Source organism: Mauremys reevesii, linkage group 18 (assembly GCF_016161935.1).
Source record: "Mauremys reevesii isolate NIE-2019 linkage group 18, ASM1616193v1, whole genome shotgun sequence".
Classification (NCBI taxonomy): Eukaryota; Metazoa; Chordata; order Testudines; family Geoemydidae; genus Mauremys; species Mauremys reevesii.
The window spans coordinates 24,833,416-24,859,713 of record NC_052640.1 but is presented as its reverse complement, the minus strand read 5'-3'; the positions used below and the strand labels follow the sequence as shown (position 1 = coordinate 24,859,713).

The 26,298-nt window shown below is 42.6% G+C and overlaps 1 protein-coding gene and 1 long non-coding RNA gene across 4 annotated transcripts in view; one reads left to right on the top strand and one right to left on the bottom strand.

The window, feature by feature from the left end:
* MED13L (mediator complex subunit 13L) overlaps positions 1-26,298 on the bottom strand; it is a 364,465-nt gene that overhangs the window by 15,673 nt on the left and 322,494 nt on the right. For all 3 annotated transcript variants that reach the window (XM_039504873.1, XM_039504874.1, XM_039504875.1), the window contains 7 exons: positions 24,846-25,290; positions 22,988-23,207; positions 18,978-19,166; positions 14,977-15,200; positions 14,390-14,532; positions 9,770-9,928; positions 8,176-8,352 (listed from right to left, as the gene is read on the bottom strand). In XM_039504873.1, the coding sequence (XP_039360807.1) occupies positions 8,176-8,352; positions 9,770-9,928; positions 14,390-14,532; positions 14,977-15,200; positions 18,978-19,166; positions 22,988-23,207; positions 24,846-25,290 (1,557 nt within the window). The remainder of the gene's footprint in view (positions 1-8,175; positions 8,353-9,769; positions 9,929-14,389; positions 14,533-14,976; positions 15,201-18,977; positions 19,167-22,987; positions 23,208-24,845; positions 25,291-26,298) is intronic.
* Positions 1-26,298, top strand: part of LOC120386066 — a 107,878-nt gene that overhangs the window by 71,535 nt on the left and 10,045 nt on the right. The window contains exons 5-6 of the long non-coding RNA XR_005589508.1: positions 23,583-23,727; positions 24,907-25,090. This is a non-coding gene — a long non-coding RNA (uncharacterized LOC120386066). The remainder of the gene's footprint in view (positions 1-23,582; positions 23,728-24,906; positions 25,091-26,298) is intronic.

The following is a 26,298-nucleotide window of genomic DNA, read 5'->3' as shown; positions in this document are numbered from 1 at the left end:
AGTAAGGGAACACCATTATTCCACACTAACATAGGTGAGCAGCCCCCACTGCCAGGATCTTCAAAAAGACCCTGGTGGATGAATTAACCAAATGGGAGCACCCGATACTGGAAGTGATTCTGGCTGACCATGAAGCAGAGGAATCTTTTGTGAGATGGATGTACCACAAGGTGAAAATAGGCATTCTGAAGGTTGATTCTAAATGATGGAATTATAGTTGTGAAAGTTACCATCCTGAACTTTTGCTCTTTGATGAAAGTGTTCAACACTCTGAGATCTAAGAGCAGTCTCCATCTCCTGTTCTTTTTGGGAACCAGGAAGTACTTGGAATGAAATCCCTTACCTCTCTGTTGGGCAGAAACCAGTCCTATGGCTCTGTAAAGGAGGGAGAGGACTTGTGTCTCAATAAGTGTGTGTGAGATGAGTTTCTGAAACAGGATGAGAAGGGGTCAGGGGAATGGAAGTAAAGTAGATGAATAACCTGATGCTATAACCCCCAAAACTCATCTGACAGATGTAATCTGCTCCCATGAAAGCCGAAACCAGGGAAGAGAGTCTGCAACAGTTGGGAGAAGGTGGACAGAATAGTGCAGTTCTAGATTCTGAAGTTGGGGCTGTTCTTGACCATGAACCAAAACATCAGAATTGACATTTAGCTGACGGGGAAGATTTGATAGTAGTGGAAGATAAAGCAAATGGTTTTCTCTTCTGAAACCCAGGCCTCTTGGATGGTTCAGATGACCCATGGAAAGTAGGGACCTGAGCTGGGTGGAATCTTTGAGCTGTCTGTGACCTACTAAATTTTCTGTTGTTCATAGATGTGTAGACTCCAAGAAATGTGTGGCCCTCGACTCCTTGAGAATGTGCAAGGATTCATCAGTGGACTCACTGAAGAGCTGAAGTCAGTCAAAAAGAAGGCCTTCTACAGTGTTCCGGATTTCCCTTGGGAATCTTTATGTTTGCCACCAAGATGCATGACAACTGCTGTAGAAACAGATCAGGCTGCTGTGTCCTTTCCATCAACGGAGGCCTGTAACAAGGTCACTGCTGAACCTCTGTGATGATCATCTGAAATTGTTCCCCATTTTCTAAAGGGAGATGTTCAACAAACAAATTAAATTTGCTATAGTTTGTGTGATTATACTGAGTAATCAGAGGTTGATAATTAGTGGTCCTAAACTGTAACATCGTGAATGAGTAGCTCTTGTGACCAAAGAGATCTAGGCATTTTTGGCCCTTATCATGCAGCATTCCATTTAAGCAAGTGACAGACACCACTGATTTGGTCAATGGAATGTACCTCTCTACAGACATGCATGCCTAAACTTAATCTTCCAGTTTGTCCTGGATCTACTCTTGAACACCCAACAGATGTTGCACTTAGTTGGGATATGCATGTCTCCCAAAAAATAAATACAAGAAAGACCATCACTGGCCAGGACGGACAGATTCCTGGCAATGTTTGAATCCCAGGGAAACAGGTTTACCCTGGGTAAATAACTATTGAGAGGAGGACCCCTTCAAAAATGGGGCATAAGAGGGTTTTCTAAGGAAATAAACCCTCTAGAAAACATAAATAAAAAGAAAAATTCTAAATCGAGATTAAACTAAAAGTAGAACTACACCTAAAACTAAACCAACCAAGAAGTTATTCCTAGAGCAATCTAGAAGTGGAGACCACAGTACACTCTGCCTCAGACCAAGGCAGCTGACAGTAGTTTGTCCACATTGCTCTCTGTGCCTCTGTACAAGGCATGAGGACGGCTAAGAGCACGCATGTGGACCGAAGTAGAACCTTAACTTCTTTGGAAAACTGTTACTACTACTAATGTTACTGTTATTCCTAATTCTTGGGACTACCTTGTCAACCTGCACCTGGTATTGTCAAGACAGGTAAACCATAAGGACGGGAAAAGTCCCTGATTGATGAGCCATATTAAGGGTATTCTCTGGAGCACATAGTTGGGTGGAGCTCTGCCAGGCCAGGTTTGCTTGCTCTGTAGAAACCTCTGTGGATTATGGGTTCTAAATTGGTTTTGCTTAAAATCTTATGACAAATGGCAATCTGTCTCTTGTTTTAAATAATAATTGCTGGTTGTTTGCTAAACTCAGTTGAGCCTGTGTGTTCTTCTGCTCTTTCTACCTTTAAAGGGAAGTGCTAATAATACTTAAAGGTCTTAGAGAGACTGAAACATTAGTTTTGCTTACAGGTCTCAAAACAGGATTGACTTATTTTAATTCAGTTTGTTTATGTTAATATGTGGGAAGTGACTAAAAAGATAGAGAGAAAACAAGTTAACTCTGTACGAAAAGTACATTCTCATTGCTCAGTCGTTTGAAACACAAGTTATGAGGCCCAGGCTTATTCAGATGATGGAAAGTTACCAGTTTAAAAACACAGAGCAAAATGTTACTTTCAATGTGGCAATATATTTTCACGATATTTTTCTTACCCAGATTTTGCAGGGAGCAGAGACATTGACAAACATAATGACGATCATTACTACATGCTTAGAACTTCCACTAAAATACTCTGTTTTGGGGGGTGGTGGGTCAGGGAGAACAGTGGAAGCCAAAATAAAGATTAATTAGAAGAACAGCCAGTTTTGTTTTAAAACACAGAGTAATAGCACACATTTTTAGGTAATGTAAGTTTGCCTAATAGTATACAATTAATAGCAGGGAGATAACTTGCTAAACTCTATTTCTAAACTTGTGGTGGCCGAATAGACTGATTCCATTTGATCTGAATGTAAGGGATTTAATTGCAAAGGGGAGACTTTTTGTCTTGAACTACTTAAAGTAATTTCAAGCTGGGTTGCTACACGGGCTGGTTGTTTTCCTTCATCTTCTGAAGAGAGCAATGGATGGCTAAAGCACTGAATTAACCTAGTTTATTAACTTCCTTCCTACAATCCTACTGAACAAAACAGAACTAACGCCATGCTCTGTTTAGCCTCCAAAGCACAAATGAGATGGCTAATAGCTTAGGAGGCAGTTTAATTATTAAACACAGAACAGAGTTAAGAAAATTAAATTTAACACCATTTTTGAAAACGCCAGTCCTTGTACATGATTCTAATTAGCATCTGAAGCACTAAAATCCAGGTTAATGCAGGTTAAATATTTGTACACACTGCATTCAGTCAGGATTCTAGGGCCTTGAAAGGACAGCTGCGTATGTATTAAGAATAGCTTCCCCCTTGTGAGGCCCACTGAAATTCCAGGAGGAACAGATCAAAGACCCTTTCATTAAAAATAGATTTTTTTCCCCTTACTTCATACTGCAACTTCCCTCTTGAAGCATTTTATTTTATATTTTTGTAACTACCACTTTAAATTGTTTTAAAGCAATTTTTAAAGACCCTTTGCAAAATAATAAACTAGAAAAACCATATTTGATAAAAGTATTAAATAAAAGCAGTCTTACTGATTAAGCTTATACAGTTAATTGTATAAAAGACTACACCTGCTAGACCAACAGCCTATACAAGATTGTATTTTTTGAAACAAGATCATTCCATGCAACTTTATATACATGGCTGTTGCTTCAATAATGGGATCTTCCAATTAAAAGAATGGCCTGATCAATTCAACAGACACATGTAACTAACATATGTAACTATATGTGACTAGTCACAATAGGAAAGAACATGGTGCTGATACAAAGCTATCTGGATTCTTTTTTCATCCCCATGTACCGAATGTTCTATTGGTGCTACGCAACCTGATTTTCTACATTCAGACTAATTTATAAAGCATGCTGTTCATTTGCTTCCAGACAAGTCAACAGAGGATGTGGTTGTTGGTCAGAATACCTAAAAAGGCTAGTCAGAATCCCTAGTACATTGTTCTTCCACCCACAATGAGTTACTGCCATTAAAAGTCAATGACAATTACTTGTAAAAAGGCTTGGAAGAATTCATTTTTTTAAATTATATTTCAATAGATAAAAACTGAAAAATGCTTAAAATCAATTTATTAAGCGAAATGTTCATAGTTGTGAAAAATTATGGGTCAATTTAAATTTTCACTTGTAGGAAATTATGGGGAAGACGGATTAGACAATATCTTTTATTGGTCCTGACCTGAAGAAGACCTCTGTGTAAGCTCAAAAGCTTGTCTGACTCATCCACAGAAGTTGGTCCAATAAGAGGAAGTTACTGACTTTGTAACAATGGTTCTTCGAGATGTGTGTCCCTATGGGTGCTCCACTGTAAGTGTATCTGTGCCCCTGTGCCTCTAATCAGAGATTTTTGATAGCAGCATCCCTTGAGCCTGCACATGTGCTCTCCCTCCCTCATAGTCTGCCTTGAGGCTATTGAGCACTGCACAGGCGAACCCTCCCCCGCAGTTCCTTCTCTACTGCAGAACCCTATGGAGGGGAGGAGGGCATGTTGTGCAGCAACCATAGGGACTCCTCTTGAAGGTGAGTAACTTCCTCTTCTTCTTCGAGGGGTGTCTCTACGGGTGCTCCACTGTAGGTGACTCCTGAGCAGTACTCACCACTGGAGGCTGGGACTTCGGACTGGAGTCTGTTACTACAGCGAGTACTGTGGAGTCGAAGATGGCTGAATTTCCAGTGATCACATAATGTTCTGCGAAAACGTGGGCAGAGCCCAAGTCCCTGCTCTGCAGATTTCCAAGACAGGGTCATTTTTAAGGAATGTAACTGAGGTAGAAATTGACCTCATGGAGTGCGTATGGACTCTGGACGAAGGCAGCAGGTTGTGCCCTTGATAAGTGATTAATGCAGCTGAGACCCATTTGGATAGTGTTTGAGTCAATACTGCGCAGCGTTTGGATCTTTCCTCGAGCAAAAGGAAGAGTTCAGGGGACTTCCTGAAGTCCTTAGTCCTGTCCAAGTAGAATGATAATGCTCTTCTACTTCTTGCATATGCAGAACTGCCTCGCTGTTGTCACGATGTGGGTTTGGGAAAAAAACCCCAGGAAGATGGATCTGCTGATTTATATGCAAAGTGGAGGCAACTTTAGGGAGAAACGTGGGATGCAGCCTCAGAGTTACTTTGTTTTTAAAAAAACCCATGCATGGTGGGTGTGCCATCAGGGTTGCTAGTTCTCCTATGCGGCTAGCTGAAGTGATCGCAATTTGAAATGCTTTCTTCATGGACAGGTGTAAGAAAGAGCAAGTTGCCATGGACTCAAAGGGAGGTCTAATCAAAGCCATGAGAACTAGGTTAAGATCCCAGGAGGGGCAATCAGAATAACGCTTGCTTTGTCTCACTGAATTTTCAACAGGACCTTGGGTAGAAGAGGAAACTGGGAAAAGTTATACAAGAGGTCCCCATCCCATGGGAGGATAAGGGCATCTCCCAATGAATGTTTCCCCAGACTGGCCCTGGAGCAGTAACAAGGACATTCCTTGTTCTGATAAGTAGCAAAGAGATCTGCAGTCAGGGTTCCCCAAAGGGTGAATGTATCTTGAAGCAGCTCTGAGTTCAGTTCTCATTCGTGGCCATGAGAAAAATTCCTACTAAGACTGTCGGCTGTCACGTTCTGTATCCCTGGTAGATAGACACCTGAGATGAGCACATTGTAATGGATGCACCAATTCCAAAGTTTGAGTGTTTCCATACCGACAGAAGGAGATCTGGCACCCTCTTGGTGATTTATGTAAAAAGGAAACACTATTGAGAACACATCCACTTCTGGTACACTGGCCAACTCCTCAGACTTACATTTCTTATCTGCTAAATACTGTATATACAGTTCATAATAGTGTTTCCACTTCTTTCATCACTGTCATACTTTTCCAGGCATCGTCCAAGGCTAGGTCCTCTCTAGGGGCAACACTGTGTTGTTCTAGTAAGTGTGACGCACATTCTCTAAGGCCTGGTTTACACTAGGGCAGGGGGGTGTCGAACTAAGGTACGCGACACGTAGCTGAAGTCGAACTACCTTAGTTCGACTGACTTACCCGTCCAGACACCGCGGGGTCGAAGTCCGCGGCTCTCCCATCGACTCCGCCACCGCCGTTCGCGGTGGTGGAGTTCCAGAGTCGATGGGAGCGCGTCCGGAGTTCGAACTATCGCGTCTAGATTAGGCGCGATAGTTCGAACTCCGAGAAGTCGAACTCTCCGCGTTGACCCGGCTGGTAAGTATGGACCTACCCTAAGTAGTGCAGCTACACAGTTATGATTACCTAGCATGATGGAGACGCCATCTGAAGTGAACATCACCATTCACTGTGTATCCAGATTGTGATCTGTGTAGAATTGTTTTATGACATCTTTAAAATGCCGAGTACTACATACAGCTAACTGGATAATACCAGTGCGCACACAGTCTTGTGGTTGACATCATTCTGAGCTCAAAGCTTGATGTAGAGGATTGACATTTTGTTCACTGCAATGTTGATGCTTTCGTCAATTACCAGTGTATGAAATTGTGAATTGCATACAGCTGCCAAGATCTCATTTTGGTCTCCTGCATTAATAGATTGTAGAAATTCAAATGCATAGTTCTTGCCTCTCCAGCTGGTAGGAAGAGTAACGTATTTCACTCTGTAGTCGTGAATGTGTTGCATGGGTAATATGGATGAATTTATTTATATAGCAAAAAGTACATTATCTATCAGTATTTTTACTTCATCTCAATTTTCTCACTGACATTTCCCCTTTCCTGTCCGCTTTCAGTAGACTCCACTATTAAATGCCAAATTCCAAAGCCATGTTTCCAGTTGTGGAGAATTTTTACGGCATCACCATGAGCTTTCTGAACTAAATGCCATTTCAGATAGTCCTGTTTCCATTCATTCTATTTTTTACTGGTTGTAAATGCCCTCTTTGCTTTAGCTTCAATACAGCATTTACACATGACCCCAATACTGACTGAATACAGAAACATGTTTTCCAGTTTCAAGAGACCCCTGGCCTAGAACATTGGTTGTTTCAGTTTCCACCATCTCCAAAAGCTAGGTGTCTTTAAATGTTGAACTACATTTTTTCTGCGCTGCTGTTGGCACCGAACAAGGAACCTGTCACACCCTAAACTGTTTGCAACTGACACAGCAAAGCACTGCATGCAATACCTGTCTGGAAAAATGAAACTGTTTAACTACTTTATTAAAAAGAAGCTCATAGACCTTGACTAATACCAGCAAGTTCAGTTCTGGGGCTTCTTTTGTACAACAAACTGATTATGTAAAACCCTTGCAGACATTTTCTAATGTTTACGTTTGAGCTGTGTCCATCTTATCAAGTTCTCCCAGCCAGCAGCGTATGAAACTTTACATTGAAAAAGATAAGATATTTTTAAAGTGACATTTCAGTAATCAATACATATATGGGGGACACAGGAATACAAACTGAGAATCCATTTACTTTCAAAAAATTGAGTTAAACATTACACAACAGTTAGAAACCCAGGAAAAGCAGGAGCCCCACGCCTTTCCTCCAGGAGCTCCTATACCCACCCCCTCCTAAAGGGAGCTACATACTGTCCCCATTCTATTCCTTACCACCCATCCCTGCTGGCTTGAGGCTTCCCCTTGGGAGAAGGGATTTTAGGGTCTGCCTCACATCCAGCCCCACCCCATGGGGTTCTTAAGAGGGAGCTACCATCACAGCTGAGTGTGTGAAGGTACGCACAGACCGCACATCCCTGTCCCAGTAGTGGCAGCACAGGTTCCCCTCCCCCTGTACGGCAGCTCCCTGCCAGGCTGGACAAAACAGCTCAGCTTGCCCCGCTAGGCAGAGTGGGATGCGGGTGCCAGCTGTACTCCCAGCTACTAGAGATGCACTGTCAATAAGAGACAGCTATGCAGTTGCACAGCTTAAAGGGAACATTGGTTGACATTCACAAATTAACGCCTTCTAACCATTAAAACACAAATTATCCACATCACATGTCAACATATACAAAGTAAATCAAACTCTAATAAGTTCTCAAGCAGCATTTTTCTGACTTTGCCTATCTCTACATTTCAATTATTATTGATGGAAATATTTTTTGTGTACCATTACATTGATGTTTACCAATTTCTAATGATAAAAATGGAACCTTTACAAAGCCTACTTGGAATCTGGGAGGGGAGAATCTCACCCTTCAGAGTTTTGGTGCTCTCTAGCACAGGCCTGCTCTAGGGTAGTATCATCTGTAAGTCACAGTGCAGACAGGGATATACCCACCACACTATCTCCAGAGTTAACTTACCATTGTTGGGGCTAAATCCATCCTCATTGGGATAATTTGCTGGAGCTACCTGGATAGTTGCAGAGGTTGGAAATACCAGGATGTGCGTACAAGAGGCATCCTGAGGGGTATTCAGTTGAGATGACTGCAGATTCAGTGCAGTACTGCGGCCAAACACGGATCCCATAGTGACAGCATCTTTCAGGACAGAAACAAAGGCATAATCATGAATCCTCAGTATTGCATGTTTAGGTAATACCTTCAATCTACCTGTTGTATATTTGTGTTTAGGCCAATAAAATTACTAGACATGTAATCTGGAATGGCATGCTAATAAAAATGTTTTCTGAGGTTCCTTGCTTTAAGTCTAAAAGCCTTTTTATTGGTAAAGCCTGATGAATTTAAGGTCACAACACTATGTGTATAAATGGAACCTCTAGCCACCTGACCTCTCATACTGCAGCCCTCTATCTTTCCTTCTGTTATCTCATGCTGCTCTTTAGTCCATCCCACACTTAAAAGTAGCACAAAACTGACAGAAGAGAAGGGAAAGGTTTACAAATGTGTATTAAAAAAAAACCACCACAAAAAACCCCCAACCGATCAACCCCCGCCCCCCAGATTTTAAAGCAAGACATTTATTGCCAAAAATACCTGTGAATTTTCGTTTGTTGAAAAGTGGAAGACTTATTTACAATCCATAATGCTAATCAAAATCTGACCTAGCCTAAGAACTGAACAGTGATTGTAAGTGTAAAAAAAAAAAGAAAAGAAAAATTCCCCAAATTCACAGAAAGCAACATAAAATGTAGCACTCTCCAAGATGAAGAGGGAGTATAAATTCAAGCACAAAAAAGCCAACAAAAAGAAACAAATAACTATAATTCAAACAAATACAACAAATGAGAAACGGAGAAGGAGGAAGAAACATATTTATAATATTAAACAATCCAGGTAATCTTAAAGCCAGAAAACTGTTCCATGATACACTCAACAGCATCTCTTGCTTGTCACAGTAACTTCCACTACCTACTGAGGAGCCTCATGAACCTAATTTTAATTTGGTTCCCCCTTGTGGATTTCTGTACATAGCAGGACCCTTCAAGAACTAATGGATATTATGGGGGGCATGGTTTTAGCCTCACTTTCAACATGAGTCACAATTCCAATCTTCCCCTCCACCATCCCATCCTCCCCACAAAGACACACACAAACACACTTTTTGATCCTTCACACAGAAGAGTTCCCACAGCAGGAGTTTTTGCAGCCCTCTTTGCATCAGGGCCCATACAATAGTGATATATTTATTCAGGCTGAATATATGAAACCAGTCTTCCTCCAGGGCATGACTTTCCAAATAAAGCTGCCAGGAGAACCCATCAGCTTGGTAGGGCATAAAGAAATCTCCTTCCTGGAAGTAAACTCCCCCAGCACTACTATTCCAAGGACTACTATAGTCCACTGGGCTGTCCCAAATGATACCTTTTCTTGCTCTTCTTTCATTCATCCATCCTAGTGAGGTCTCACTGTTGTGACCAGAAACCACCCAGCCTGACGCAATTCCAGTGTGGACTGGAAAAGGAAAAGTTTTAGTAACATGCATTTCTGTAGTTACCTGGCATCACTACAAAGGACCCCTGGGGCTCCATGGCAACCAAGCAGGCACTGAGGATAGAAGGAGAGTCTGCTGTTGAGATCCCACACATGCGGCACACTTCCTTCAGCTGTTTGCTGATTGTCTGCAGGGAACACTCCCCAAGGAGGATACTCCAGTCTGAAATGCAGTTAGTTTCAAGACAATGTAATAAAACTCAGGAAATATCTCAGTAATGTTATTTCTACCTTCTGTAATACGGTGGTGTTTGGCTGAAAATAAATATTAACAACACTTTGTGCTCATATGCATGTTCTATCTGGAGATCTCAAACATTAATAAATTAAGCTTCAAAACATCCCGTTGAGGTAGAGAAGTACAATCCCTATCTTACAGATGGAGATAGGCACAGAGAGACTGTGAACTTGAGCAAGTCACTTAAAATGATTCTGTGTTAAAGTTGGGATAAAGCCACGTTCTACTGTTTCTTCTGCTTTAACCACTGGAATATCTTTCCTTCTATTGGTAATGAAAAGCAGCCCCGGAGATACGAACAAGGAATGAAACAGCTACTGTAAAGTACATTCTGTTTGTTAGACGGCAAATATTGTTTTCTGGTTCAGGAGGTGTTGCTTCACTCAGAATGTCTTCCAGTAACAGTTCTGGCAATATTAGTTTTGCATTGGATCTCTTAATCATTTCTTACACAGCCATTCAAGTCAAATACGCTATCTCAAGAAGATCCACTGTATCTGAGTGGTGGTGGCAGCAACAGTTGATGGTATTCCTTAACTATTAGTGTGGGATTCAAAAATCCTCTTCCCTAAACTGTAATCTAAACCTCAGCTATTACCCCTAGGTAGTGCTGAAGATCAGTTGCTCAGTAAGCATAACAGTTTGCTCCTATTTCACAGGTCCTTGGCCACACACATTCTATGACTCACATGCAATGTGGTTTGCCCTAACATTTGAATGTTGTGAAAGATGGTAATGTTCAGAAGAAATGTCCTTATAAAAGGAATCTGATTTATAATTACAAATGGGATCAGAGCTCTGGATCCAAATGACACTTTCTGAACTGCCTTCTAATGTAAATCATTCAAACAGACAATATTTTTCAGCAATAAGACACTCTAGGCAGTGCATAACTGAGGGATTACTGAAATTGGAAATGCTGAAACACTTGGCCTTTGGCCTCTTACTTCACAATGCATCCAGAGCATGCAATAATCCCTCAGAAATGTACTGCCTGCCACGTCCTATTACTTTAATGTCACTCCAGCGTGAGCATTCTTTACATGAGATCATCTCTCAGTTGAACTGTTCCTTTTTCTACAGAGGAAGTAGAAATACAATTATTTTCATCTGACTAGCATGCTGCAAACTGGAGTGCTTGAAATCTGAGTGCTGGGTCAACATGAATTCCACATGCACAAGACCAGAAAATGCCATAGAGCTACAATTAAAAAGAAAGAAAGCTGTGAAGGTGAATATTTCTTCAAAGGAGCACTCAGATGCACTGTAAAACAGTGACAGAGGATCGCCTCTGATAGAACAAAAGCAGTTCAAGACTCTGAGGTCAATCTTCTGAAAATAGCCACCAGGAACCCCAACTAAGCAGACAGACTCAGAGGCAGGGGAAAGGATCTGCTGATTTTAAATTAAGTTCTCAATCTCCGTTCCCCTTCACACTCTCCACTTTAACGGACAGTCCTGTGATTGGCACCTCATTCCCCAACCAAGAGAGAGATAACTGCTTCTTCCTAAAGCCAATTTATGCTCCTCCTTTGTGTGTACTAGCTGAATTGAAGGTAGTGTGATTTCTGCTTCTTTTCCTACACTGACTGAAACATCAGCTCCCTAAGGCTAGCCTGTGTGCTGGTATAGAAAAATGATACACGCTGCCCATCTGATTTATTTTAATTAGCTCCAAACCCAAGAATCTGGGATTGCTTTGAATAAGTCCCTACAACACCTTAGGTGATTAATGTAAGAGGAGAATGCACAATGTTTTAAATAAGATCTTTATCCTCCAGCCTAGATTACCTTTCACACTCCAATTCAAATAACAAAATGCACTAAATGTTTTACCTAAATCCCAATCCCAGCCCTAAAAATCATCCACCCAGACCTGCACAACAGCCACCATCCTTCTGGCTGAAGAGAGGAACTCCTTTCAGGGCCTATGTGTGCTGATCTTTAAATTAGGAGGGATTGTTCCCTGAGTGAAGCCAGGCACTCCTCTTCCACTTCCAATCTATGTACTAACTGCATAACTCCAGCCACTGTTGGGTCAAACGATGAGATGTCTCATACTACCTCAAGAAACGGAACTGAGGTCAACTACATGGCAGCACCAGAGTGCCACCATATTGCTAGACTCAAAATCTTGTTTGTACGACTGTTTCTGGTAATCACTGTTTGAGTGTTGCAGACATGCAAGTAGAAACTTATTTCAGTGTAAACACAAGCTGACTGCAGCTTTACTGTATGGGACAGAAAAAGGAATTTTACAGCATAGTCATTCAGTGGTCTGCCAAAGAAAGTATTCATCCAAGTACTTAGAATGCATAGGCTACCAAAAATAACTTCTGTTAGCCCACATATTCATCTGATTTTAAGGAAGAATAATTTATAAATCGCTATCTACCAAATGTTATTGTAAGTTAGTTCTACAGTCTTTACAATGAGGTGACCTACAACCTTACCTCAACATATACCATACAAGGTTATTCAATTACTGATTTTTTTAACCCTGTTCAATATTTTAATCTTGTTTTTGAATTTGGATCAGCTTTGGAAAATGAAGTTCTCTGCACATAGGCTACACTGAAAGAAAATCCAAAGTAAAATTCTCCATAGTGCCCTGTCAATGTCCACAATCCCCTAATGGGGATGCCAATTGTTGGACATCCCTTGCAGGCCACAAGGTTCACCCTAATATTAAGTAAACCCTAGTGACCAGTTCATTTTTAGTTACTTTGCAATTGATGTAATTTTGACATGTTGCTCAGTATCTTCATTGTAGTCAGTAGAGTTGCTTCCGTTTGAAGTTTTAAAATCAGATCATAACCCTGTATCTGCTACTGTCCTGTGAACACTATACCCTGACAGGATCCATATGGGCCAGCTCCTCAGTTACCCTAAGCTTATGCTATACTGTGACCAGGACAGGACTTCCACCCACAGAAATCACATTTCCAGGGTTACAATTATACATGTTATGCTACTGTATTACACCATCCAGTAATGCCAGGCTGTACTTCCCTTTTGGCTTACTCGTCTTCCTACGATTGCTATCCTTGCGCTTTTGTTATTGCTCAGCACTAATAGGGCCAATCAGGCCAAACTGCACTGAACCTCTTATTCCTTTTGTTTTTTTCCTTAGCTACTAACATGTATGTGTTATTTAAGCATTTAGCAAAAGTAATAATATTATTTACCATATAGCAATGTACATTTTCAAACTATTGTTCAAATAGTAACTAGCTAATCCACACACCTGTGGGAAGCAGGTGAGCAAGTGAATATAGTCATTCCCATTGTATAGACAGGGAAAGAGACAGGGATAAAATTACTTGTCCAGGCCACACAATGACTTAGTATCAGAGGTGGAATTATAACTCCCGGCCGTAGTGCCTGGTTTGCAGCATCATGTTCAATATACTAAACCAGGGGTCGGCAACCAGTGGCACGTGAGCCCATTTTTACTGGCACGTTGCTGCCAGCTGGGGTTCCAGGCGCCAGCCCTGCTCAGCCCGGATGAACAGAAATCCCAGCTGGCAGCAGGCTGAGCGGGGCCAACGGCCGGGACCCTGGCTGACAGGAGCCAGCGGCCGGAACCCCAGACCAGCAGCAGGCTGAGCTGCTCAGTCCACTGCTGGTCTGGGGTTCCAGTCGCCGGGCCCTTGCCAGCTGGCAGAACCCCAGACCGGCAGCAGGTGAGCCGCTGCCGGTCTGAGGTTCTGTCCACCACCCCGCTCAGACTGCTGCCGGTCTGGGGTTCTGGCTGCTGGCCCCTTGCCAGCTGGGGTCCTGGCCATCGGTCCCGCTCAGCCTGCTGCCGGCCTGGGATACCACCTGCTGGCCCTACTCACCTTGCTGCTGGTCTGGGGTTCCAGCCGCCTGGCCCCCTGCCAGCCTGGGTCTGGGCCTCCACTTCTGCTCAGCTCGCTGCTGGCCTGGGTTTTGGCAGCCAGCCCAGAGCTCTGCTCCTGGTCTAGGCCCAGCGCTCTGCAGCTGCCCCCACCTTCTAAAAAAATCTCACGTCTCGCACCCCCAGAAAGGGCATCTCGCACCCCCAGGAGGTGCGTGCACCCCAGGTTAAGAACCACTGCACTAAACTGATAAGATTTGCATTTTAATTTAATTTTAAATGAAGCTTCTTAAACATTTTAAAAACCTTGTTTACTTTACATACAACAATAGTTTAGTTATATAATATAGACTTCTAGAGAGAGACCTTCTAAAAACGTTAAAATGTATGACTGGCACGTGAAACCTTAACTTGGAGTGAATAAATGAAGACTCGGCACCCCACTTCTGAAAGGCTGCTGACCCCTGTGCTAAACCATCCTGCCTGACCACTAAACTAGCTTGTAGCTCTACTCCTCAGCACATGGCATCCTTAGCTGTCCTTACCTTTTAACTCCCCATGGCCCAGTCTTCCAAGTCGCCCAATTACAACTCTCCAGGGCAGTGATGTCATCTGTACAATCCCAACGCACCATTCCCACAGCTTCTGCAGACCAATTTTACGTGCAGACACTTTGCTTCTCCTTGATCTGGAGATAAGGGAAATGAAGGAAGAATTTCAGGTTTCTATCCCATTGTCACGATTTCACTTTTTTCTATGTAACTGAACTCTTATACTGCTCCAAGAACTGTAAGATCTGAGTGTCTCATTTACATTCCAATACCAAAAAGGAGTCTTTCCCTCTATTTTTATTACAGGCCTTGCAGTAGTGCCCAAAGGCCCCGGTCACAAAATGAGCATCACTGTGCTGAGCACTGTAGCAGTAGTACTTGGAGATGCACTCAGCTGGCATTTATAAAGCAACCACTTTCTTACTCCACACTTGGTAATCTATGACACAAACCATCAATACAAAGAAATGTTATCACCCTAGTAACAGAGGGGACTAGAAAGGGATGTGCAAACAGCCAGATAACAAAGTGAACATAGAAAAATGTCAACCCAAACTTAACATAAAACTGAAGGTTTCTACCTGTTTGGCAAATCGATATTTACAATGCAGGTTTCCAACAGCTCGCCATGGAGGTCAGTGCAGGATGCCAGGAGCCAGCGCTGATCATGAGACAAACAATATCCAACGAAGAGTACATTGTATTTCTGACTGGCCTCTCCAAATGTCTCCCCCAGCTCTGTTTGTTTGTCTTTGATGGGCGCCAGTATGAAAGGAGGAGAGTACAGCTGAATTGGACTGGGGCGCTGTAATCAAAGTCAGCAACATCATGATCAGTACAGAGTGATCTAAAGCAGGGTTTGCATAAGAACTGTATAACATGGAATGGGGATATAAACATGAAGAAATATGAAAGTTATGAAACAAACAGGTATAAGCCAAGGAATTCATAGTCAAAACTAATATATCCTGGAAACAGATGAACATAAAGGAATCCATCACCATTAATAAATGTCACCTAATTCAGACAGTCCCACAAACTCAGCCAATTTTTACTCCTGGAGGAATTCTGCACCACTGCGTATGTGCAGCATTTATGTTCCCTGCAGAAAAAGGACTTTCTGACGGGGAAGCAAAAGGAAGCCACCAAAGCGGTCATGCAACCCTCCCCAGCAATACGTTTCGGGTGTCCAGGCCAGCCGGCAGAGAGGTAAATCACTGTGGGGCAGAAGGTGGGACTGGGGAAGATCCGGCTGGTGGTTCCTACCCTGTGCCAAGCTCAGATGCTAGTCCAGGCTGGGCTGGGGAGGATGGGACTTCCTCTTCATGGCATCCGGGGCCGGGTCAGACCCACCTCCAGATTTCTCCCACGGCTGCAAGAAGCTCTGCAAACTGCCTCCCCCCGCTTCCTGTACCCATTTCTCCTCATCTTCAGGGGGAGGGGGTCCTGTACAGGGAGCTGCTCCTCCATCCGCCCAACCCCCATGCATCCAGACCCCATCATACCCAAACCCACCCACCAAGCCTCACCCCCCTGCACTCAGAACCCCCCATGATGAGCCCCACTCCCCCTGCACTTGGACCACCCCAACAAGCCACCCACACTCAGATCCCCACCTCACCAAGCCCCAACCAGTTGCACCTGGATCATCGCCCCACTGAGCCCCACTTCCCCCACACCCAGAGCCCCCTGCCGAGCTCTATCCCCTCCACACACCCAAACCCCCCTTGCTGAGCCCCAGCCACCTTCTCCTGGACCCCCCTGCAGAGTCTCATTACTGTTGTACCCAGAACCCCACAACAAGCCTCTGTGCATCCAGAGCCCTCCACATTTGGATCCTGCCTTGCTGAGCCTGCCTCCCACACTGCACATCCCGGGAGGAGGTTGAGAGTTGCACAGTGATCTCCCACCTCTGTGCAGCTATTGACCTGTACTGCCCAATACATGCTGGAGCCTTCACATTTATTTGACAAATAAAATTTGCAGAATTTAGCAGAATTTTAAGATACTGGGTCCAGAATTTTAATTTTTTTGGTGCAGAATTCCCTCAGGAGTAAAATTTTTTAAAATAGTCATGTGTACTATAATTTATTTATAAATATTCCTGAACTTTTATCTTCCTTTCACAGATAAGGAAATTAAGGTACAGAGGCTGCGACTTGCCCACAGCCATGTAGCAAGTCTATGGCAGAAGTAGGACTTTAAACCCTGATTTTCTGACTCCCAGACAGGTGTTTTAATTGCTAAATGTGCTAAATATATACAGGCTACTGACAATTTGATCTAAGAAATATTTGTATGTGTTAGTGACGAGTTGATGACTCACGAGTAATGGAGTGATAGAGTCACAAGTTTTAAAATATGTAGACGGTGCTGACATAACCTCATGTAACAAGGGTCATGAATGGCAGTCATAATATGAATATGAAGTATCTGAAATCCTGCAAAGTACAAATCTTTGTTTTTCTTTTAAATCCAATTTCAGAGCTATTTTGGAGGTTTCAGTGTCCGAGCTGAACAGCAGGCCTGCTGCTAATCAGTTCTACTGTAATCACTAACTCACTTAGGTAAAAAAATTACCAGATTTTGAAGGATGCCCCCTAGGATTATTCAGCACCCAGTTTGTAATTAAAGTATTAATTAAGTTCTGCCTCTGTGTTTAAATACTTTCAATCACCACTGAAACAATACTTACCCAGTAATCATCATTACCTTACTAAACCTCCTCCTCAAACATTATGTTGTATCAGTCAAGTAATTATAAAGCAAATGAGGTTAGTGGATAGGGATAGGTGATCTATAGTAAATGATCTAGGAACTGATAGGTTAGCACAGGGGTAGGCAACTTATGGCACATGTGCCAAAGGTGGCACACGAGCTGATTTTCAGTGGCACTCACACTGCCGGGTCCTGGCCACCAGTCCGGGGGGCTCTGCATTTTAATTTAACTTTAAATGAAGCTTCTTAAACATTTTAAAAACCTTATTTACTTTACATACAACAATAGTTTAGTTATATTATAGACTTATAGAAAGAGACCTTCTGAAAATGTTAAAATGTATGACTGGCAAGCGAAACCTTAAATTAGAGTGAATAAATGAAGACTTGGCACGCCACTTCTGAAAGATTGCTGACCCCTGGGCTAGCATGTCTAACGTTTTAGCTAACTGAGAATACGTTTTGAAGATGGGGTGGGGATGGATGAGAAGTGCACGTATCATGGAGAGAGCAGTCATTTTCCACATTCGTGGTGTACTAAATACAATTACATGTGAAAATGTTACTTTTCTTGTCCTGTTAATTTTGTCTTCTTTTGTCTCTTTCAAAAATTAAAAAGGTGGCAAAAAAAGAGTAAATAAATCGGTTTGAGGAGAAAGGAAGAAAAGTAACGTTCTGGTTTCTTATACAAGTTGGAGCACCATCCCACTGCTGCTCTCTCTCTTTCCCTTTCCTTACCAAAACTCATCCGTTTCTTTCCCTTCTCCTCTCTACCTATTTGCCCAGTCAGATCTATTATCCCATCCTCTCTCCTGGTGATCCTTTCCACTCCTGTTCAGTGCTCTTTCCTCTCCCACTTCTCCTCCCTCTGTTCTTGTCTGTTCTGCACCACAGGGACCACTGTGCTGTCTGCACATAAACTGGAGAAGCTCAGGTGTTGCATTATAAAATAATGCCATATTGTCATGGCACTATTACAAAATGCAACACCTGAACAATAGTACAGGCTCTTGTACTGGGCCGCCATTAGAGTAAGACGGGGAGCTGCTGGCAGAGTGTTTTCTGTGAGCGTCCTTCAATTTTGGAATTCACTGTTCCCATTGGTCAAAACTCGCCCAATATTCTTGACCTACAGGCATGTTGCAGAGTCCATCTGTTTGAAGAGACATTCTGTGTTTTTGTGGGACAGGAGGACTGAGGCTGTGATTTCTTTTGGGAATTTTGAGAAGTGGGGAGATTCTGATTTGCATTGTAACGTGTTTCTGATACCTGTTGGGTGTATGTATGTGAGCAAATGTGCCGATATTTTGGTTTCATAATGATTTTGGAACTGCATTTTTAATTAATATCCTGGGCTCCAGATGTCCTTGCTAAGTGTTTTTTATATTTGTTTAGTTAAATCTAAATAAAGGTAAGCCCCAGGGTATTTCCCAAAGGATGAACATTCCTGGGAAATAAGAAGGATTATTCTTCACTGGAGACTTCTGAAATGCACAAAACAGAGCTTGAATCTTTGCAAATTTAGGATCAGATGAAAGACAGAATCACTTAATACCCTACAGACCGTTATAGTAATTTCATGAGAAGTGACAGAATCCAGAGGGGATTTCTCCATGTACCCTTTTCCATAGGTAGCTGAACATTAGACCTGAATGTGCACAACTACCCATTTCATATATGGACACATTAGGCTATGCACCTATTCACTAGTCTTTCCTTTTCCCTATAGCATCATCTCCAATACCTTGAAAAGAAGAAAGCTACTGGCTACTCAAAGTATTTCCCATACTCATTCTTTCTGGGTTCTGAGAAACGAAATCAGCTCCTGAATCAGACTCCTTGCTGTCCTGGTTGGAATACTAACCTCAGGGTTCTTGAGGGTCATCTCAATGCTGGCAGCTGGCCCAAAGCCAGTAAGGGACTTAATGTGGATCTGTGTGGGCAATGGACGCCTGCACTGGCAGTACACTGAAAATGCCAAAGACTTCAAGTGCTGAATGTAGAAAACCTGTTCATCCTTCATTGTCTGCAGCATGTACTGGCAAGGCACAATCTGTACATTTATGTATAAAAAATAAAAATCAGGATTAGAAATACTGAAAGGGCTTATTTCCCACCCCAGCAACATGAAATAAAACAAGTCAAATTCAGGTTTATTTAGACCTGGCATTCATTCTTCATTTAGCAACCACAGACACTTTGTATACTAGTGCTGTGTTTGTATGAGGTGTGACAAAGTTCCTCCTCTACCTTGGTGGGTCCTGCGCTTATTGGCAGATTCTCTCACCTCAGTGATCTTCCCCACAGTCTGGATCAACTCCTCCTGTGTCTGATCAGGAGTTGGGAGGTTTGGGGAGAACCTGGGCCCGCCCTCTACTCCGGGTTCCAGCCCAGGGCCCTGTGGATCACAGCTGTCTATAGTGCCTCCTGGTACAGCTGCACGACAGCTACAACTCCCTGGGCTACTTCCCCATGGCCTCCTCCAAACACCTTCTTTATCCTCACCACAGGACCTTCCTCCTGGTGTCTGATAACACTTGTACTCCTCAGTCCTCCAGCAGCAGCACACCCTCTCACTCTCAGCTCCTTGCACCTCTTGCTCCCAGCTCCTCACACACACTTCCTCTCCTCTGGCTCCCCCTCGCCTGACTGGAGTGAGCTCCTTTTTAAACCCAGGTGCCCTGATTAGCCTGCCTTGATTGGCTGCAGGTGATCTAATCAGCCTGTCTGCCTGAATTGATTCTAGCAGGTTCCTGATTACTCTAGTGCAGCCCCTGCTCACTCAGGGAACAGTGACCAGTATATTTGCCCTCTACCAGACTCCTGTACCCCACTGATCTGGGTCTGTCACAGAGGGTAATACCCACAAGCTTCAATCAGGACTGGGGCCCCATAGTGTTGGGTGCCGTAAGTATTTCTGAGCATGAACAATGCTATATTGAACCACATGGTTATATCTCAGAGCAAGTTAGAAAAAAATCCTATTTTCTGGTAGCCCAGGGCCACCCAAAACCCAGTGCAATATAATTACTTCTTGTCCTCTGTACAAGATACTGAACTGTAGTTAATAATCTGGGGTACGCTGACTGTCCTACTAGAGGCTCAAAGTGAAAACTGGCTTCCTGTGTCAATGTCTTTGTAGATACCACTGAACAGAAGAAGAGAGAGATGATTTGCCTATGTCCTCTACATTGCTAAACTCCTCCTCTGGCTCAGCTCAACCTTTTGGCTTCATACTGCAGTTTGGGAAGGGAAAATACATCCTACTGGAGTGCATTATGGAGAGGAACTGTTTGCAGTTTAAAAGAAATACCCTAAGACAGTGGGATAGCTTTTATGTTTAACCTCAATGAAACCAGAATCTCGTAAGTGGAGGTCAGGTCAGATCACCAGCTTGTCTGCGATAGAGGACATGGAGCATACATATGACACTGAAGGTGGATGCAAATCAAAACCCTATACTCAAACATTCCCGAAACCTGTAACTTGAGCATGTTTTTAAACCCAGGTCTGAATTTCTCAGATGGCCTCACTGAAACCTTGGGGCTAAACACCCTGAACTTTGCATTTCAAGCACAGCTCTTATATATAGCTGTGGTTCTCCTTTTCTTAATATAGGAAGAAAACTGTGGCAATCTCAGGAACTACATGGTTACTCTTATTAAACAGGTTAACTCTTATTAGTGACCACTGTTAAGTGACCTCCTCTTTGAAGCCACTTTTATTGGTTTGTTCTGTGAACCAACACTACCTATGTGATGGTGAATTGTGTCGCAATGTCATATTACACACAATAGTGTGACTAACTGTTGCAATACAATTACATTCATAAAGCAAAATGAGATGTATTTCCCCAAAACATAAATGTTTCTCCACGGAAGAGACAGGCCCACAATATAAAGATTACTCTAGGAAAAATGAGAGATCTGGTGGCCAGAGCCTATCCTCGTGGATGAGAACAGGAAAAACAAGAAAGAAAATAAATAAAATAAATGTTTTCAGAAACAGAACAAATGATACAAAAAGAATCTTTTCAGTGCAAGTCCCTTTTTAGTTGAGAATTAAGTGCACTGTACTCTGCCTTGTCTTCAGCTCCTTCGTTAAGTACCATTGAGAAATACAGTATTCTAGAGCTGAATGTCTTTTCTTTTAGATGGTAAGCTCATTGGGACAGGGTCCATCATTTATTATGTTTAATACAGTGCCTAGCACAATGGCCTTTAGGCACTACCTCAGTTTAAATGCTAAATAATAATAATAAATAACAATAAAGAACATTATCTGGGGTGCATACTGTCCACTAAATTTAAGTACCATAGTGTTTAACTGCATAATCTGTTTATTACGGTTTCAGTAGCAGGACTCTTCTTTATACTTCTGGATCATATTAAGCCTATAAAAAAATTTTTTTTGGGGGGGGCGGCAAAATTTCATACATCAAAACCCAAACTACAGGTACACAGAAAATAAACATGATGAATTGAGAACTGGCAAGCCTATTAATTGTTTTACACAAACTGAGATCTAAATGTACTATTGATCTCAAGTAGTGCAGGATCTATTCGTATTATATTTCAGTCATTGAAGTGATGATGGTTATTTCATTTTTAATATCTTCTGCTCAATCTCTTGGAGTGAGCCAAGCTAAAATATGCAGCTGGGATACTAATATTACATTTTACACCAAAACTGTAATAAATAATGTTTGATAATAGAAATACTTCAGGGAGCAGAAGTCCTGCAGTACAGTAAAAGGCCACGATTATTTAAAGTGACAAATGTCTTTAGTCGCCCAACTTGAGATGCCTTAGGAGGGCCTGATTTTCAGACAAAAGATGAGTACCTCTGTCTGAAAAATCAGAGGCCTTTACCTGGTCAAGTTGAGCACCTAAGAAACAAGGTACCCAAACACTTCCGGGAAAAATTAGAGGTGCTCAAACCCTGCTCAGCCCCAGGCCCTGCCACAACTCCACCCCTTCCCCCAAGGCCCTCCTCCATCTCTTTCCACCCCTCCCCCAAGTGCACCCCGTTCCTGCTCCTCCCCCACCCTCCCAGCACCTCCTGCACACTGATGAACAGCTGGAAGGCACTGGGAGGGAGGAGGAGGAGTTGATCCGCAGAGCCGCAGGCGGGAGTGAGCTGGCTGCCGGTGGGTGCTAACCACCCGTTAATTTTTTTTCATGGGTGCTCCAGCCCTGGAGCACCCACAGAGTCAGTGCCTATATACCCAAAATCACGTCTCTGGGAAGGAGGCAAGGACATACAGTGCAAATGCAAGCAAGCTGCATAAAGGGCGACGTTCTGCTCCTGGTGACATCAGTTTAATCCTTGCATAACTCCACAGTAAGTAACTAATGCCAGCTACTCAGGATTGTATGAGGATATATTTTAACAAGCAGGTAGTAACACAGTAGTACACATTATGCATTTTTCACTTGCATTAAACAAAACAAAACACCTTAAAAGTTAATATAATTAACAGGCTGAGACACAGAATATACAAAGTAAAGAGATTCATAAGAAACACAGCTCCAACACTCCTTTGCCAGGACAATGCCATCACATTCTGTGTGCTATGGAATGTAATCCACTGTTTGGAAATCACCCAATGAAGAACACATGTTCTGGAATATACACAACGGAAATGATTTAAGAGTACTGTGGCTCCTTCTTGCATTATGTCACAACCAGGATATTATTTTAACACATTACTTGTCCATTTAATAACACACATTTTGTAAATATCATCTAAATATTGTACATAACAGCACTTGGCACTATGTTCAGACACAGTATCCCAGCCTACATTTTACAGTTAGCAAATGTCTGATGTGGTAGAATGAATCTCTAAAGTAAAAAGATTAAAAATGTTACCTGGAGAATGAAAGAATTCCTCATATTGTCAGGTAAGTTATCCAACATTTCTGTGTAGCATCGCATCAAACTTAACAGCCAGTAGTTGGCTGAGGCAGATTCCTCATCTGCGGTGTAGGTAAAAGGATCTACCATATAGATGACAACTGCTGGAGGATAGGCATGGCTGTCTGCAGATTCTGGGTCAGTGGGAATCCCTATTCTCTCCCTCTCTGTAACACTAGAGAGACATGTATTGTTAAGTGCATAAGCAAATTACAAAGTCTAATTATTGTTTTGTTCTAAGGGTTAGGGTGGGTAGGGAAAGAGTCTGAAGGGGAGGACTGCTTTTTACATTGAGGAAAAAAAACCTAAAAACACAGTCCAAGAACAGTGGCTGCTAAGATGTTACATCCATCCAAAGGATTACATCACATCAAAGTACCTGTTAATAATTTATGAAAGGTGCTTGTTAAAAGAGTGATACACCCCCATCTGAAACACCCAGAACAGTCTAGCTCTGAAGAATGTGTACAAGAAAGATGATTAGCACTGAATCTGTGAATGACAGTATACTATTTTCTGCTTGTGGTCATTAATATACAAATTGTTTTAGTGCTGGAGAAAGTTGGAAGAATGACAGGAGACCGAAGGCCTCTGTTTATTCACAGAAGAGGTACAGCACTTGCAGTGACAGTTTCCCCATGCTGCCCCCCTGTGAAAGTGCCTCAACCCTGAACAGGAGAGACAAACATATAGAGGTGAGAAAGGCGTTCAGTCCACATACTCTGCTGAGGCTGCCAACTAGTGCTAATTGTAGTGGTAGATTTTGCATAGACCACTGAACAGAAGTATAACAACTTCAAACAGGGCTCGATTTGAACTTGTTACTTAAAGAATGAGAGCTCATTAACCTGTTATGTTATGACAATTTATCAACATAACATCTACTTGCTAATATATACTGCAAAAGTGACAGGGGAAAAAAGTTACCCATCAAGAAAGATCTGCCTCAGGCAAGCAGAGTTTTTAAATGGTGGCAACGTATTTTTCTAATTTTTTAAATAATGGTTTACACACTCCTGTTTCTGATGACTCTTTAGCAGCCCCAAGCTGAAATCTGCTTATTCCTGAAATCTATTCCCTGACATTGTAAAATCATGCACTGGTTCCTTATTGCAGGGTTATTTAGAAATGCTGTAATGCCAGAATAGGTTTAAGAAATAGCAACAATGTAGCATTATTTTTTTGAACAGCTAACAAATCTCTATACACAGAACAACACCTAGCTTGCAAATAGATAAGAAAAAAATGGTGGGTCAAATTTTGAGCCTATCAACAATAACAGTGTCTCCTTTAACTAAACAATGTGAAATAATAAAACTCATTTCAATTACTACAAAGGCTGAGTAAAATTCACCCACTATACATCAGAGACAGCTGTTGCAATCACAACTGCCACAGCAGCAGCTCTGAGTGGCTGTGCGGGAAGCAAGGAGCTCCTGCACTTTCAGGAATGTCCATGAGGCTTAAGGGAAGGAGTCATGAATGCAGGAAGATAAGAGTACGTCTACACCACAACTAAACACCTGCAGCTGGCCCATGTCAGCTGACTTGGGCTCGTGGGGCTGTAAAAGTGCAATGTAGATGTTCGGGCTCAGGCTGGTGCCTGGCCTCTGGGATGCTCCACTCTCGTGGGGTCTCAGAGCCCTGGCTACAGCTTGAGTCTGAACATCTACACTGCAATTTTACAGCCCCACGCCCTGCAAGCCTGAGTCAACAGACACAGGCCAGCTACAGGTGTTTAGTTGCGGTGTAGACATACCCTAAGGAACTGAACTGGTAATACATGGGCTCATTCAGGTATTTAGTAACTTACCTTTCCTGTCCTTCTTGCTGTTGCTGTGATGAGTTCTGTCCAGGTTCTGTGTCTCCTCCAGAACCTGTGCTCCCTGGTGGTCTGTCTGTTGAATTTCCCCCAGTGCTGGTGTTCTGCCCTGGACCCACAATTCCACTAAACCCTGAAGAAGAGGTAGTGCTCATCTGGTTAATGCTGGGTGTCGAGGAAGATGCTGACAACTGTGGCACAGAGGATCCAGATGCTGAACTACTTCCTGCTACAAGGTTAGTGGTCCCACCATTGGGCGTGGAATTAAAGGAACTGCCTGTTGGTGGTGCCCCAGGAGCTGACAGACATGTTGAATTTGGGGGTACAGGTCCAGTGTTCCCAGGCATTGCTTGCCCTTGGCTTGCTGGCGCTGAGGTTTGGTATTTAGGTGGTATCAACAGGCTGCTGTCAAGCTGCAGAGTGGCTAAGTAAGGTGCTGAAAGAGTGTATAAACACAAGGTAGATTAATGATAGTGTATCAGATCTCACCAAACAAAGCACTGTAAAATCACACAGTACTAGGCTTTCAGAACATTTGAGGGAGAAGGAAAATGTTGAGTATAATTTCCATTATAAATATTTAATTGTAGAATCAATTCTGCAGTTAGTCCCTTTTAATAATGTGATTAAACTATCTCTAAGTACAGGCTTGCCTTTGCAGAGTTCCTACAGTATGAAGAGAAGGGGAAGCGAACAAACATTACTATTGACATGTCATTACTTCTGGTTGGATTGTGATGTGATAACACTGTATTTGTCGCTGTAGATGGCATTCAACTTCACAAACAGCTAAATGAATTACTTCACAGTTCACAATGACCATTTAAGAGAGCATCTTTATCTTTGTCAGTTCAAGCCCTTTTTACATGAACTACTATTCTGGGAGATTTAATTTAATTATGGTTGCTCCTTAAGCAACTTCATGGACTGAGCACATACTACACACTTCTGGGGGTGAGCATGGAGTACCTACCATATTAATCAGTGTGGTAATGGTTCTACCCAGCTATGTGGTAAATGAAAGCTAAAAGCAAACTGAAAGAAGTAGTGGGATACTGGCAATTGTAACCTAGTGACAGAGGATGTGGAGAAAGCTAGTGTACTCAATGCTTTTTTTGCCTCTGTCTTCACAGACAAGGTCAGCTCCAAGACAGCTGCACTCTGCAGCATGGTATGGGAAGGAGGTGACCAGCTCTCTGTGGAGAAAGTAGTAGTTCGGGACTATTTAGAAAAGCTGGACGAACACAAGTCCATGGGGCCGGATGCACTGCATCCGAGGGTGCTAAAGGAGTTGGCCGATGAGATTGCAGAGCCATTGGCCATTATCTTTGAAAAATCATGGCGATCGGGGGAGATCCCGGATGACTGGAAAAAAGCTAATGTAGTGCCCATCTTTAAAAAAGGGAAGAAGGAAGATCCAGGGAACTACAAGCCAGTCAGTCTC